Source organism: Dendrobates tinctorius, unplaced genomic scaffold (genome assembly GCF_039654945.1).
Source record: "Dendrobates tinctorius isolate UK_male_01 unplaced genomic scaffold, ASM3965494v1 ptg000015l, whole genome shotgun sequence".
Classification (NCBI taxonomy): Eukaryota; Metazoa; Chordata; class Amphibia; order Anura; family Dendrobatidae; genus Dendrobates; species Dendrobates tinctorius.
In genome coordinates this window covers 39,153,549-39,168,305 of record NW_027361683.1, presented here as the reverse complement: position 1 = coordinate 39,168,305, position 14,757 = coordinate 39,153,549, and the positions used below count along the sequence as shown (strand labels likewise).

The window sequence follows — 14,757 nt, the reverse complement described above, 5'->3', positions numbered from 1 at the left end:
TGTTCTGATCCAGACTTTGCATGCAAAGACCCCATTCCCCTCCTCAGATTCTGTCATGGCGATGTGTGAAAGCAAGGCGACAGGCGCAGTCCGGGGTGACACTGGGAAGCAGGCTGGGGGGAACGGAGCCATACAGTAACGATAAAAATGAGACCCCTCTCTTCAGCTGCCTCCCCAGCCCTCCCCTGACTGCACCTATTACCCCTGACCCGTGTGCAGGTGCTCAGCCAGAACCACCCTAGAATGGGTCCCCTTTTAGCAGATCACAAATAATACCGCCATATACTTCACACACAATGCCACCATATAGATTATACACAATACCACCATGTAGATCACACATAAAAACCAGCAGGGTGACAGCAGCACAGAGTATTTCAGGAGAGCAGTATCACACGGCAGAGAATTAGATACACGGCTCAGCAGACAGTATCACACAGGAGAGGATTAGATACACGGCTCAGCAGACAGTATCACATAGGATAGGAATAGATACACGGCTCAGCAGACAGTATCACACAGGAGAGGATGAGATACACGGTTCAGCAGTCAGTATCACAGGAGAGGATTAGGTACACGGCTCAGCAGACTATCACACAGGAGAGGATTAGATACACGGCTCAGCAGTCAGTATCACACAGGAGAGGATTAGATACACGGCTCAGCAGACAGTATCACACAGGAGAGGATTAGATACACGGTCCAGCAGTCAGTATCACACAGGAGAGGATTAGATACACGGCTCAGCAGACAGTATCACACAGGAGAGGATTAGATACACGGCTCAGCAATCAGTATCACACAGGAGAGGATTAGATACACGGTTCAGCAGTCAGTATCACACAGGAGAGGATTAGATACATGGTTCAGCAGTCAGTATCACACAGGAGAGGATTAGATACACGGCTCAGCAGTCAGTATCACACAAGAGAGGATTAGATACACGGTTCAGCAATCAGTATCACACAGGAGAGGATTAGATACACGGCTCAGCAGACTATCACACAGGATAGGAATAGATACACGGCTCAGCAGTCAGTATCACACAGGAGAGGATTAGATACACGGCTCAGTAGACAGTATCACACAGGAGAGGATTAGATACACGGTTCAGCAGTCAGTATCACACAGGAGAGGATTAGATACACGGCTCAGCAGACAGTATCACACAGGAGAGGATTAGATACACGGCTCAGCAATCAGTATCACACAGGAGAGGATTAGATACACGGTTCAGCAGTCAGTATCACACAGGAGAGGATTAGATACACGTTTCAGCAGTCAGTATCACACGAGAGGATTAGATACACGGCTCAGCAGACTATCACACAGGATAGGAATAGATACACGGCTCAGCAGTCAGTATCACACAGGAGGGGATTAGATACACGGCTCAGCAGTCAGTATCACACAGGGGAGGATTAGATACACGGCTCAGCAGACAGTATCACACAGGATAGGATTACATACAGGGTTCAGCAGTCAGTATCACACAGGATAGGATTAGATACACGGCTCAGCAGTCAGTATCACACAGGATAGGATTAGATACACAGCTCAGCAGGCAGTATCACAGGAGACAGTATTACAGATATGCTCACACTGGTGTAACTGCCCCCCCCCATACAATAGACTATGGGCTGTATATGTCACTGTCACTATAACAGCAAAGGTGTCAGATTACCGGAGATCACTGGGGCTGTGTGTGAGTGAGGAGGCGGAGACAGAGCAGGAGGACGGTGGAGCAGGAAGCACGGTGCAGAAAGTCGAGCTCAGCAGATAGCACTGGGCTACAGTAAAATGGCGCCCAGCCACACCTACAGCAGTGAATGGTGCAGCCCACAGAGGCGTGCCCAGTTCTCTGCTAATGAGGCTGCATGGTGGGGTCGGGAGCCGACCGCAGTCTCCTATGTCCAGGGACGGCCATATTTGCAGACTGTATGAGTCCTCCACAGATCTGCAAATCAAGATGTCAGCGCCCAGTGGCTACATTAAAACATTATTACAAACAAACCATAAATCCTAGTTAGTACAACATTTGCTTTAACAACATGTTTTGTTACTTACTCTTTTTTTGCAAATTATATAAAATTGCGGCACCTTCCCTTTAAGAAATGACGGTCAGTCAGTCCGAAAAAATGGACTTTGAAAACTTTGAAAGTGTCCCAAAGTGCAGTGGCAAAAACCATCAAGCGCTACAAAGAAACTGGCTCACATGAGGACCGCCCCAGGAAAGGAAGACCAAGAGTCACTTCTGCTGCGGAGGATAAGTTCATCCGAGTCACCAGCCTCAGAAATCGCAGGTTAACAGCAGCTCAGATTAGAGACCAGGTCAATGCCACACAGAGTTCTAGCAGCAGACATCTCTACAACAACTGTTAAGAGGAGACTTTGTGCAGCAGGCCTTCATGGTAAAATAGCTGCTAGGAAACCACTGCTAAGTACAGGCTACAAGCAGAAGAGACTTGTTTGGGCTAGAGAACACAAGGAATGGACATTAGACCAGTGGAAATCTGTGCTTTGGTCTGATGAGTCCAAATTTGAGATCTTTGGTTCCAACCTCCGTGTCTTTGTGTGACGCAGAAAAGGTGAACGGATGGACTCTACATGCCTGGTTCCCACCATGAAGCATGGAGGAGGAGGTGTGATGGTGTAGGGGTGCTTTGCTGGTGACACTGTTGGGGATTTATTCAAAATTGAAGGCACACTGAACCAGCATGGCTACCACAGCATCTTGCAGCAGCATGCTATTCCATCCGGTTTGTGTTTAGTTGAACCATCATTTATTTTTCAACAAGACAATGACAACAAACACACCTCCAGGCTGTGTAAGGGCTATTTGACCAAGAAGGAGAGTGATGGGGTGCTACGCCAGATGACCTGGCCTCCACAGTCACCAGACCTGAACCCAATCGAGATGGTTTGGGGTGAGCTGGACCGCAGAGTGAAGGCAAAAGGGCCAACAAGTGCTAAGCATATCTGGGAACTGCTTCAAGACTGTTGGAAGACCATTTCCGGTGACTACCTCTTGAAGCTCATCAAGAGAATGCCAAGAGTGTGCAAAGCAGTAATCAAAGCAAAAGGTGGCTACTTTGAAGAACCTAGAATATAAAACATATGTTCAGTTGTTTCACACTTTTTTGTTAATTATATAATTCCACATGTGTTAATTCATAGTTTTGATGCCTTCAGAGTGAATCTACAATTTTCATAGTCAAGAAAACTCCTTGAATGAGAAGGGGTGTCTAAACTGTTGGTCTGTACTGTACATACACAATACACAATATATATATATATATATATATATATATATATATATATATATATATATATATATATATATATATATATATATATATCTCTCTCTGGCAAAAATTAAGAGACCACTGCAAAATTTTCAGCTTGTCTGATTTTTCTCTTTATGCTGTAGGTATATTTTTGAGTAAAATGTAAATTGCTCTTTTATTCTATAAACTACTGTCTCCAAATTTCCAAGCGCTAAATTTTGTATTTATTTTCAGAAAATGAGAAATGGTCAAAACAAAATAACGCAGTGCTTGCAGACCGCAAATAATGCTAAGAAAACACGTTCATAATCATTTAGAAACAATACTAATGTTTTAACTCCGTAAGAGTTCAGAAATCAATATTTTGTGGATTAACCATGATTTTTAAATCATAGCTTTCATGCGTCTAGGCATGCTTTCCACCATTCTTTCATACTGCTTTTGGGTGACCTTATGCCACTTCTGGTACAAAAATTTAAGCAGTTCTTTGTTTGATGGCTTGTGACTATCCATCTTCCTCTTGATTACATTTCAGAGGTTTGGAATAGGGTTCAGTTCTGGAGATTGGGTTGGCCATGACAGGGATTTGATGTGGTGGTACTTCATCCACATACTGATTGACCTAGCTGTGTGGTATGGCGCATTGTCCTGCTGGAAAAAAACAGTCCTCAGTTGGGGAACATTGCCTGAGCAGATGGAATACACTGTTTTTCCAGGACAACCTTGTATGTGGCTTGATTCATAGTCCTTTGCAAAGATTAACCTGCCCAATTCCAGCCTTGCTGAAGCATCCCCAGATCATCACCGATCCTCCACCAAATTACACAGTGGGTGCAAGCCACTGTGGCTTGTACGCCTCTCAAGGTCTCTGTCTAAACATTAGACGACCAGGTGTTTGGCAAAGCTAAAAATTAGACTCATCAGACAAGATTACCTTACTCCAGTCCTCTATGGTCCAATCCTTATGGTCTTTGGCAAACTTCTGCCTGGCTCTCCTTTGCTTCTCATTGATGAAAGGCTTTTTTCTAGCTTTACATGACTTGAGCCCTGCCTCTAGGGGCCTGTTACGAACTGTTCTTGCCGTGCACTTCACCCCAGCTGCCATTTGCCATTCCTTTTATAGGTCACTTGATGTCATCCTGCGGTTGCTGAGTGACATTCAAATAAGATAACGGTCATCCCAGTCAGTGGAGAGTTGCTTTCGTCCTCTGCTGGTCTGTAGCTTTATTGTCTCCAATGTCTGCTGTTTGACCTTGTGGTAATGGACTACCGTCCTAGAAATTTTAAGGATGGAGGCAACATGATGTTTACTGTATCCTTCTGCTAGTAAAGCCAGAATTGAGGCCTCCTTTTCCTCACAACTCCTTTGGTATGGTTAAAAGTTATTTTTTCATTCTTATTACTTTTGGGATATTACTAGCACTTGTTTTGCCATCCGGCTTGTCCTATTGCAAGAGGATTGTGAACACCACAGCAGGGTTTTTTTTTTATACTTTCCTTTGTTAAATAAGACTTGGTTCAGGTGATCACCTAATCAGAAGCACATTAAGTAGAATGAGGTGTACTCTGGTTGGAATTCAACTGACACTGGTATGGAATGGCTGTCAGACACATAGAGAAGCTGAATTTTATAAAACTGTGCAGTGGTCTCTGTATTTGTATTGTAATGTACCTGATGCTGCTATGTATATACGTATGTTGTGTAGATAGGGAAAGTGCAGTTATAGGGTTAGCCACTAGAGGGGGAATAGTAGGATAGGAATAGGAGCTTAGTATAATAAATAGTTAACATAGGAGGGCTTACTATGGGTAAGGAAGGAGTATTTCCTGAACGTAGTTAGTAGGGCTTGAGAGCCCAGACGGTCCTGTAAGGCCTTAGACCCCGTGGCAACGCAGTGGACCCCGTAACGTTTCAAGCTAGGAGCCTAGTCGTCCAGGGCATGGTAACTGAAGGATACAGCAGCAGAGGAATGCAGGGTAGCACCAAGATGTGGCAGCTTACTACATGGGCAGACGCCCTTATGTCGAAATGGACAGGGGAACTCCTGAAGATAGTTAAGCTGGACAGAAGGAATGCTGCGGTATCGGACGAGACGGTACAACCTGGGAGCATTCTAGAAGTAGGGAAAAGCAGAGGAATAGACAAGGATGTGCACTGTGATGTTCCCTGTGAAGTTGCTGCAACTGAGCTGGACATACTGCGAAAGGATTAAAGTAAAGTTGCCTGTTACAAGTTGAAACTGGACTCTCTCTCTGTGTGTGAAACCAATAGGAGTGAACCCACAGCAGATTAGAGGGGACCCTGATGGTACCGAAGGCATTACAGATGGTACGCTGCAATGGGGACATTGTATGCATGTGGCGGGAGACCAGGACATGTTTGAGCAATCTATGTCAGCCACGACTACGGCCCTGGCTCCCCTCACATTTACATTACAAGGAAGATTATATTTCCCTAAATTTGGACCCTTTGGTGATTAAGTTGAGGCATAAAATATATGCTTGGGGAAAATTACCTTTGACTGCCCTGAGTAGAACAAATCTCCTTAAAATGTGCCTTATGCCCTGTATCCTATATACACAGCACAATGACCCCATTTGGATTCCGAAATTTTGGTTCCGGAAAACACGACGTTTTAGAATTAAAACTTGAAAAGCTATAGCTACCAAAGATCAGGGGGGAATTAGGGCTGCCACATTCATGGGGGTACTTTTTGGCCTCTTAATTTCTGCATTTTAGAAGTTGGGCTCTAAAAGGAACCAATGAGGCAGAGGCACAAGTGTTAAATTTTTTGGGGTAAGTCACAACTTGCTGAAACTCTTGTAATCTCATAAATTTAAAGCCAAGTTAAGACACTACCCTACTTTACTCCGGATACATAAAATCTGGTGGACCTGTAAAAAGTGGTAGGGAATGCAAGATTGCTTGAAGTATACTCCTATTTGGAATAGCCCTGACTTGTGGGATTTGCAGCATTTGGAGGAATTTGGGAAATGGAAAAGGCAGGGCTTGAAATTTCTGTACCAATTATATCTTGATGGCCATTTTTGCATTTTTGAATATCAAACAGGAGTTCAATTTGCTGAATTCTGAGTTCTTCAAATTCTTACAACTAAGGCACTCAAAATCTCAGGAAGCTTTCTCAGACCTTAACATCTCATCCAACGGACTTTGTAGTACAAGCTAAAACTACTAAAGGATTTATTTCATGCTAGTACAACTCACCGTTATAGAAAAATTTGGGGACCCTACGGCAGTAGTTAAAGCTAACTGGGAAAGAGATATGACTATCTCTTTATAGGAATGGGATGATATTTTGGAATCAACAGGGAGAGATTTCGATCAACAACTCAGAAGGTCTCAACGGTATTATTCACAACGTTTCTAAAACTTCAAAAAGGTATTGTGAAGAATGGGTCTTGGCACTAACGATTGCAGTCCATGCTACAGAGTAGAGGGGGCAGACTTAATACATATGTTTTGGTCATGTTCGTAGTTAATCGAGATATGGGAAAGGATTGGTAGACTAAATATGGAGGTTTCAGATCCTATGGAGCTTTTTTTGGACTTTGTGCGCTGCTTAACATATTGCACAATTACCGATGTATTAAAAGATCAATGTTTTTATTCCCAACGCGTTTCGAAGCATGAACTACTTCTTCAGGGGATGACATACATGTATGTATCGAGGGAATTGACAAATGATGCGATTTTCAATTTACTAATACTTTAATGATCATATTCTAGATGGCTTGCTGTTAAGTGTACTGTTTTTCTGTACACCGGAAGCAGAAGGGTAGAGGGTGAAAATATTCAGTATTCAATCTATAAGTGAATAGTGGGGTGTGTGTGTGTGTATGTATGCATGCATTAGATATATATATATATGATTTATTTATTAAAAACACACTTCACAGCACATTTCCCTATGGTCGGTCTAGGAGTAGTTGCCAGACTAAGTTAAAAAGTAAAAAATAAAATTATAACGCAATACTTATATTTTCGAAAAAAGAATAAATAAAGTAAAAGTAATTTGGTATCGCCACGTCCGTATCGACCTGATCTATAAACATCCAAAAATGGCAAAAACTTTTTATTCATCTTGCAAAAAAGTGCAATAAAATGTGGTCAAAAAGTCGTATGTAAATAGGAGTGGTTTCCCTGTAAATATCATCTTGTCCCACAAAACAGAAGCCTTACAGCTCAGCCAGCTTACAAAAAAATACAGTTATAGCTGCCAGAATAAGGCCATGCAAAAAACTACTTTTTTTCTAAAAGTTTTTGTGTAGAAGCAGCAAAATATATAACTAACTTTTATTACTCTGATCTCTGGTATAAAGCACTGCAATGCACATGTACTACAGTGCATTTAACCTGCCAGTGACACTGACAGAATGTCTTTTAGACCATGCTCCTGGAATAGTCCAAAAGGCCACCGTAACTGGCATACCTGGAGGTCATTACTTGACCTTTGGGTCGCGAATGCAACCATTGGTAGCCCGTAATTACTTCACGAGGGTGTAGATCAGGTGGGAGAGGGAGTCCCCTCCCTCTCTTAGCATTCTAAATTCTGTGATCACTACTGATCTCACATTTAGTGTGTTAAACAGCCAGCGCCTGTTACAGCTAGAGCTTGGCTGTCACTTAAGTTGAGCTCCCGGTAGCTATTGTGAGGGCACAGCATCTCCATGATGTACAGGTATGTCCATTTGCAGGAAGTACCCACAAGACAGGACATACCAGAATGTTATATGTCGGGATGGGGATAAAAAAAAAAAAAATAGTTAGAAGGTACTTGCCTTACCCCAATCATAAAAAGGAGGAGAAAAATTATTCTGCTCATGTCGCTACAGGCCAGCAATTACACTGTGCACAGAAGCACTTAGGAAAGTGAATCCACTCAGAAGGTTACAAAAAACAAGTAGGGGATACAGCACACATGTAGATAAAATTAATGTTTATTCAACAATTGTTAGAAACATCTTCAGTGTATGTTCCATAAAAAGATTATGTAAAAAGTCTAAGACATGGTACATGGATTTACACTAATGAAGATGTTAAAATCCATGTTTATTCCAAAATTGTTATCTACTCATGTGTGCTGGATCCCCTACTCCCTTGATGTGGACATCAGGAGCTTCTGAGCTCAGTGACTCCCTGCAGTAGTGATGTGCTCTACTGTTGACATCACCGCTGCAGATAGGGACAGGAGCAGTGGTGGGAGCCAGCGCTGGACCAGCGGTGGGAGATTACCATCTAATTTTATCCTACTGCTTTCCTGGGGCTAAGAGATACATATTTCCACAGTTTTGCAAGGGTCAGAGCTGAAATATAAGCTAATGTCAGGGAAGTATGGTCTTTTTACAATGCATTGTACAGTAAACTGATGTAGGAAACCGATAGAAGCTCTCCAAGCAGGTAGCGATATGTCAGATGACAAGCCAATAGCAAACATCCAAATTAGAAATACTATTGGCTGTAACAATGTGTCATAGAATATATTAAAATTCCCTCATGACCCCCCTTTCCTTTCAGCAACAATTTGTCATGAGGAGCTGTGAGTTAGCAATCACATCTGTCTTTATGCAAAATGGCAGTGACACAGCTTTGTGAAGCAAATTAAAATGCAAGGATTTCTCTTTATGTCTAGATGTACAATAACAAATTATATTGTGGTACCGTGTTAGCCAGCAAAATCGATGTGAATACTTTTCTGTCCAATGATGACAAGTATTGGCTAACAGGAAAATAACATGTTTGCAAGCTTTAGTATCCCTTAAATGTTGTGCTTTTTTCTTATTAATCTATTTGTAATCCTGCCTGAAGAAGGAGCCTCTGTACTCTGAAAGCTTGCAAATGTATTATTTTCTAGTGAGCCAATAAAGGTATCACTTCGAGAATACTTTTGTCATCATTGGGCAGAAAGGTATTCAAATCGATCTTTATGTCCAGGTAAATTCAAAGGAAGTCTATTGTCCCCACATAGAGACAAGAAAAGACATTATTAGGGTCTGAAGATGATCAAAGAACCTCTCACACCCTTTACAACTAGCCGCAATGACAGTACAGTTTATAGAGCAGACACTACATCTCCGGGAGAAAATATGGAATATTGGATTTTCTATACATCCAATATTAATGAGACGTACCTTGTTGGCACTGGGATAACTAGGCAATCATACACATTTTCCCATAGTCATAACCCCCACCAAAAAGCCCCAAATCTATAGGGGCCATATAACCACCAGTAACTTGACCATGTTTGGTCTACAAGCATAGCTAAAATTCCGATAGAAAAGATGACATCAGTCTCTATCTTCTGTGATCGCTCTATGAGGAGTTATTATGTAAATTGGGATTTCTTAAAATTATGAAGGTCTGAAGTCCGGCCCACAACTGGGACCTTGTGAGGTCATTGTAAGGGGTGTGTGGGTGGGACTCAGGGTCTGATAAAAGATCAATCCCATTGTCATCAGTATTCGTACAGAGTGTTACATTTCATGTATGTAGGGACCCTGTTTATCAACAAACCAATCAAAGCGTTCTCTTTCGGCTAAACTGAATAGTCTCTGCGATCGGTGTAGAAATTTCTTCTGTTAATCCCTTTTATTTTATGTAACTGTATATGCTGTATTGTTTGGTCTCATGTAAAATCTTTTGTATATTTTTCACAAACACTGCCTCCCTTTGGAGTAAATGTAAACCTTAACAGTTCTGTTCCTTCTGTTCTGTAAACTACAACTCGAAGCCATAGCTACCGTTTGATGGTGTCTAATCGACCAAAACAGATTCCTGGTGGCGGCGAATAGTCTGAGGTTGTCAGAGTTAGCTGTGATCGTACCAGAGCGTGTACACATATTCCTTGTGTTGGAATTTGGAGGCGTATATATTGTATGTTCACGGGTAATTTTCTGACAGCCGGCCTAGTGGTGCTAACAGGCTGCGGCCTTCTCCGCTGATCGTCGGCCAATTGTGTAACTGTCAGGACAATAGGAGGCAGCAGAGAGCTGTTCGCTCCAAAGATCACTGCGAGTGGTACTTGTGACCTTCCGAGCCTGTGATATCAGGGACTTGTGGGATTAAGAAAGTCCTGACATATATTCTGATCCCTGACACAGTGATTTACAAATAGACATGTCTGTAATAAACTAATTTACACAGAGTAGATAGTCATTCCTATTACTATATAATGTAACTTGGAGAAGTAGAATTTACTAGATAAACAATCCACTCACCTTTCCAAAAGAGCCCTGCCCCAGGACCTTAAGCAGGACAAAGTGAGATTGATCAGCCTTCTCTGAGCCTTCCTTTACATGGTGTGTAATGGGGATTTCCTTCACTACCACCTCATCCTGTTGAGAAGAACATAAAGTCATCTTAAAATATTATGTACGCTATAAAGAATAAAGGCAATAAATATCGTTTGATTGTATAGCTTTTGCAGTATATTATACTATTATTGGCCAAAACCATCTTAAAAAAAATAATAAATTTTCAGCATTCTTGTTTGACAGTTAAGAGAACAAAAAAACGTAACAGTTCTAGAATCATAACAATAATGATGCTTACTTAAATGATATGATGCTCATGTCAAAAACAAAAAATAACACAAATCATCAAAACAGTGCATTTAGACAGCTTACACCCCTTCCCAACTCACAGGAAGTGGTAATGGCATTAGACAGAACACCATCGGAATATATCATCGCATGCCATCATATATGCTATTCTACAAAATACTAATGTCTAGAACATGCTATACCTAATGACTACTGACCAAATCACCCAGGTGTCCTGCATCTGGCAGAGGATGACATCGAGATTTGTCTCGGTGTTTTTTCTGTATCCAAAGAGAAAACAAAGTCCTAAATCCAGGAATCCGTACCTCCTTCTCCATGGGGCTTAATGCCCACATAGAGAGGAAGGCAGTCGAGCGCTGAAGTAGGAGATCCTGGACTACTAAACCTAAAATGATGATATCTGCTGCTTCCTCAGCCGCTATCTGCAGAAACTGAAAGCAATGAGCGATACAGCTATTAAACTTCCTCTACATTAACCTCAAAACCAAAATATATTGTGAACCAATGGGTGGAACACACTGCATAGAGCACCCTCCTCCATTACTAAAGGGAAGCAACAACACCTCAATGTAAAATTTTAGCTTCAGAAAGAATGTCCCCCTAAAACATAAAAAACAAATTGCCATACACCAGTAAATCAGAAGAGAGTTAGACGTTATAGCTTGCTTACAGAGCTATTGGCATTGTTTTTACCTTTCCTTGGCATCAGCCCTTTTTACAGGAGTAGAGCCATATTGGCTGTTATTTTGAATTTAGTCTCAGAACCTAATAACGTAGAACACAGTCATTGCGTCAGCATGGAAATTAATGACAAGTTGACACGATGTAGGAAGCTGTAACTTTGTTATCACTTTTGCAAAAAATAATATCTCAATATACTAAAGAATGCCCATCACCAATCAGTGGCAGCCCTTTTTATTTTTATAAATGAGTGGGCAACCCCAGACTTACGATAGGTACTAAGTACTGCAAATATAATTAATAAATGTCTACTGCTGCAACTTCAGATTCCCTACTTTTTATCATAGGAACACTAACTGTGAGAGACAATCTAAAAATAAAAAAAAACATAAAAATCACATTGTAGGATTTTTAAATAATTAACTTGCATTTTATTGCATGAAATATGTATTTGATCATTATCAACCAGCACTAAACTTAATTACATTTCAACCTCTCCACCTAGGCCAAGACCAAAGAGCTATCTAAGGAGACCCAGGTCCATAATTGTAGACCTGCACAAGGCTGGGACGGGCTACAGGACAATAGGCAAGCAGCTTGGTGAGAAGGCAACAACTGTTCAATCAATTATTAGAAAATGGAAGAAACACACGATGACTGTCAATCTTCCTTTGTCTGGGGCTCGCCTAGGATGATTCTGAGAAATCAAGAATCAGACCAGAACTACACGGGAGGACCTGAAGAGAGCTGAGACCAGTGTCTCAAACATTACAGTTAGAAACACACTAAGCGGTCATGCATTAAATACTGCAGGGCACGCAAGGTCCTCCTGCTCACCCCAGCACATGTCAAGGCCCGTTTGAAGTTCGCCAATGACCATCTGGATGATCAAGAGGAGGCATGGGAGGTCATGTGGTCAGATGAGACCAAAATATTACTTTTTGCCATCAACTCCACGCATAGTGTTTAGAGGAAGCATAAGGATGGGTACAACCCCAAGAACACAGTCCCAACCATGAAGCATGGTGAGGGAAATATAATACTCTTGGGGGTGCTTTTCTGCAAAAGGAACAGGACACGTGCACCATATTGAAGGGAGGATGGATGTAATGGGGTCAATGTAGTGCGAGATTTTGGCCAACAACCTCCTTCCCTCATTAAGAGTATTGAAGATGGGTCTTGGCTTAGTTTTTCTGCATGACAATGACCTGAAACACAGCCAGGGCAACTAAGGAGTGGCTCCGTAAGAAGCATTTCAAGGTCCTGGAGTGGACTAGCGAGTCTCCAGTCCCGAACCCAATAGAAAATCTTTGCAGGGAGCTGAAACTCAATGCTGCCCAGTGACCACACCGAAACCTCAAAGATCTGGAGAAGATCTGTATGGAGGAGTGGGCCAAAATTCCTGCCGCTTTGTGTGCAACCTTGGTCAAGAACTACAGGAAACGTCTGACCTCTGAAACTGCAAACAAATGTTTCTGTTCCAAATATTAAGTTCTCTTACTCTATTGTATCAAATACGTATTTAAAGGGAACCTGTCAGCTGTTTTGGCCGTTATAACATGAGGCCAACAGGGCAGAGAAGTAAACTTGTACAGGAGTGCGAAGCCGGGGAGGCATGAAGCAAGCAGGAGGGTGGCATCGCAAGAAGATGGGAGGCACCAGACCGGACCGCCCCCCGGGTGAGTATAATAAAACATTTTTTCTTATCTTTCATGTGAGACAGGGGGCTTATCTACAGCATTATAGAATGCTGTAGGCAAGCCCTAAAAGGAGGTGGCCGCATCTTATAGCGGCCAAAACAGCTGACAGGTTCCCTTTAATGCAATAAAATGCAAATTAATTATATAAAAATCATACCATGTGATTTTCTTAATTATTTAAGATTCTGTCTATCACATTTGAAGTGTACGCACAATAAAGATTACAGACCACTCTATTCTTTGTAGGTGGAAAAACTTGCAAAATCAGCAATGTATCAAGTACTTATTTTCCCCACAGTACTTGGTTGAGCACTGCTTCCCCCATTGGTCCAAGGCTGTTTTTAATTAAAGCTCCATCCCACCTGCCCTTTAAATTTGTATATCTTGGCCTTGCAAGTCTGATGGCACAAATTCACTTCTAAAAAGAGGTCACCGTTTTGCCGGCAGAAGAACTTTTATAATTTTCAGACTGTGCAAAGCTTCTTAATTTTATAAGTCTAAACAGCAGTATTTACCTGTTTCCTATTCAGTAGACTGGACAGTCACTTTCAAGTCAACCTGTCATAGAAAATGTAAACCTCAGGCAGCAAGACACAGATGAGAAGTAGCTTAACCCCTTAGTGACAGACAGTTTTCACCTTCATGACCAATCCAAGTTTTTTTTATATCTGACCAATGTCACTTTATGTGGTAATAAATCTGGAACGTTTCAACTGAGACTGTTTTTTGTGACATATTGTACTTTAGGTTAGTGGTAAATTTTGTTTGATATGATTTGCTTATTTATGAAAATATTGAAAGGTTGACAAAGAAAACTTACATTTTTATGCAATTAAACAAGATAATTATACCACACAAATAGTTAATAACAAGGTCCGCTTTACATCTGCATCATTTTTTAAACTTTTTTTTGGTTAGGAAGTTAGAAGGGTTCAAAGTTGATCAACAATTTCTAATTTTTCCAACAAAACTTAACCCCCCCCTTTTTTTTTCTTTAGGGACCACACCACATTTGAAGTGACTGAGGGGTGGGAGGGGGGCTAAAAACTGCACTCCTCAAAAACTACATTCAAGAAGTTTAATAACCCTTCAGGTGCTTCACAGGAATTCACGAAATGTGGAAGGAAGACGTGAACATTTTTTCCCCCCCACAAAAATATCATTTTAGCCCCAAGTTTTGCATTTTCACAAGGGTAACAAGAAAACGGACCATACAATTTGTTCTGCAATTTCTCAGGCGTACACAGATACCCCATCTGTGGGGGAATACTACTGTTTAGGCGAACGGCAGGGCTCAGGAGGGAAAGAGTGCCATTTGTCTTTTTGAGCTCAAAATTTGCTGAAATCATTAGCGGATGCCATGTTACGTTTGGAGAGCCCCTGATGTGCAGCTGAAACAGTGGAAACCCACCCACAAGTGGCCCCCTTTTGGAAACCAGACCCTTCAATGTATTTAGATGTATGGTGAGCACTTTGAACCCACAGATGCTTCACAGAAGTTTAGAACA

The 14,757-nt window shown here is 41.6% G+C and overlaps 1 protein-coding gene across 4 annotated transcripts in view; it reads right to left on the bottom strand.

The window, feature by feature from the left end:
* Nucleotides 1-14,757, bottom strand: part of RPS6KA1 (ribosomal protein S6 kinase A1) — a 291,056-nt gene that overhangs the window by 115,918 nt on the left and 160,381 nt on the right. For 3 of the 4 annotated variants that reach the window (XM_073563799.1, XM_073563791.1, XM_073563807.1), the window contains one exon: nucleotides 10,524-10,640. In XM_073563799.1, the coding sequence (XP_073419900.1) occupies nucleotides 10,524-10,640 (117 nt within the window). Of the gene's footprint in view, nucleotides 1-10,523; nucleotides 10,641-11,065; nucleotides 11,210-14,757 lie in introns of those variants that run through there. The other variant, XM_073563781.1, reaches the window with a different exon arrangement.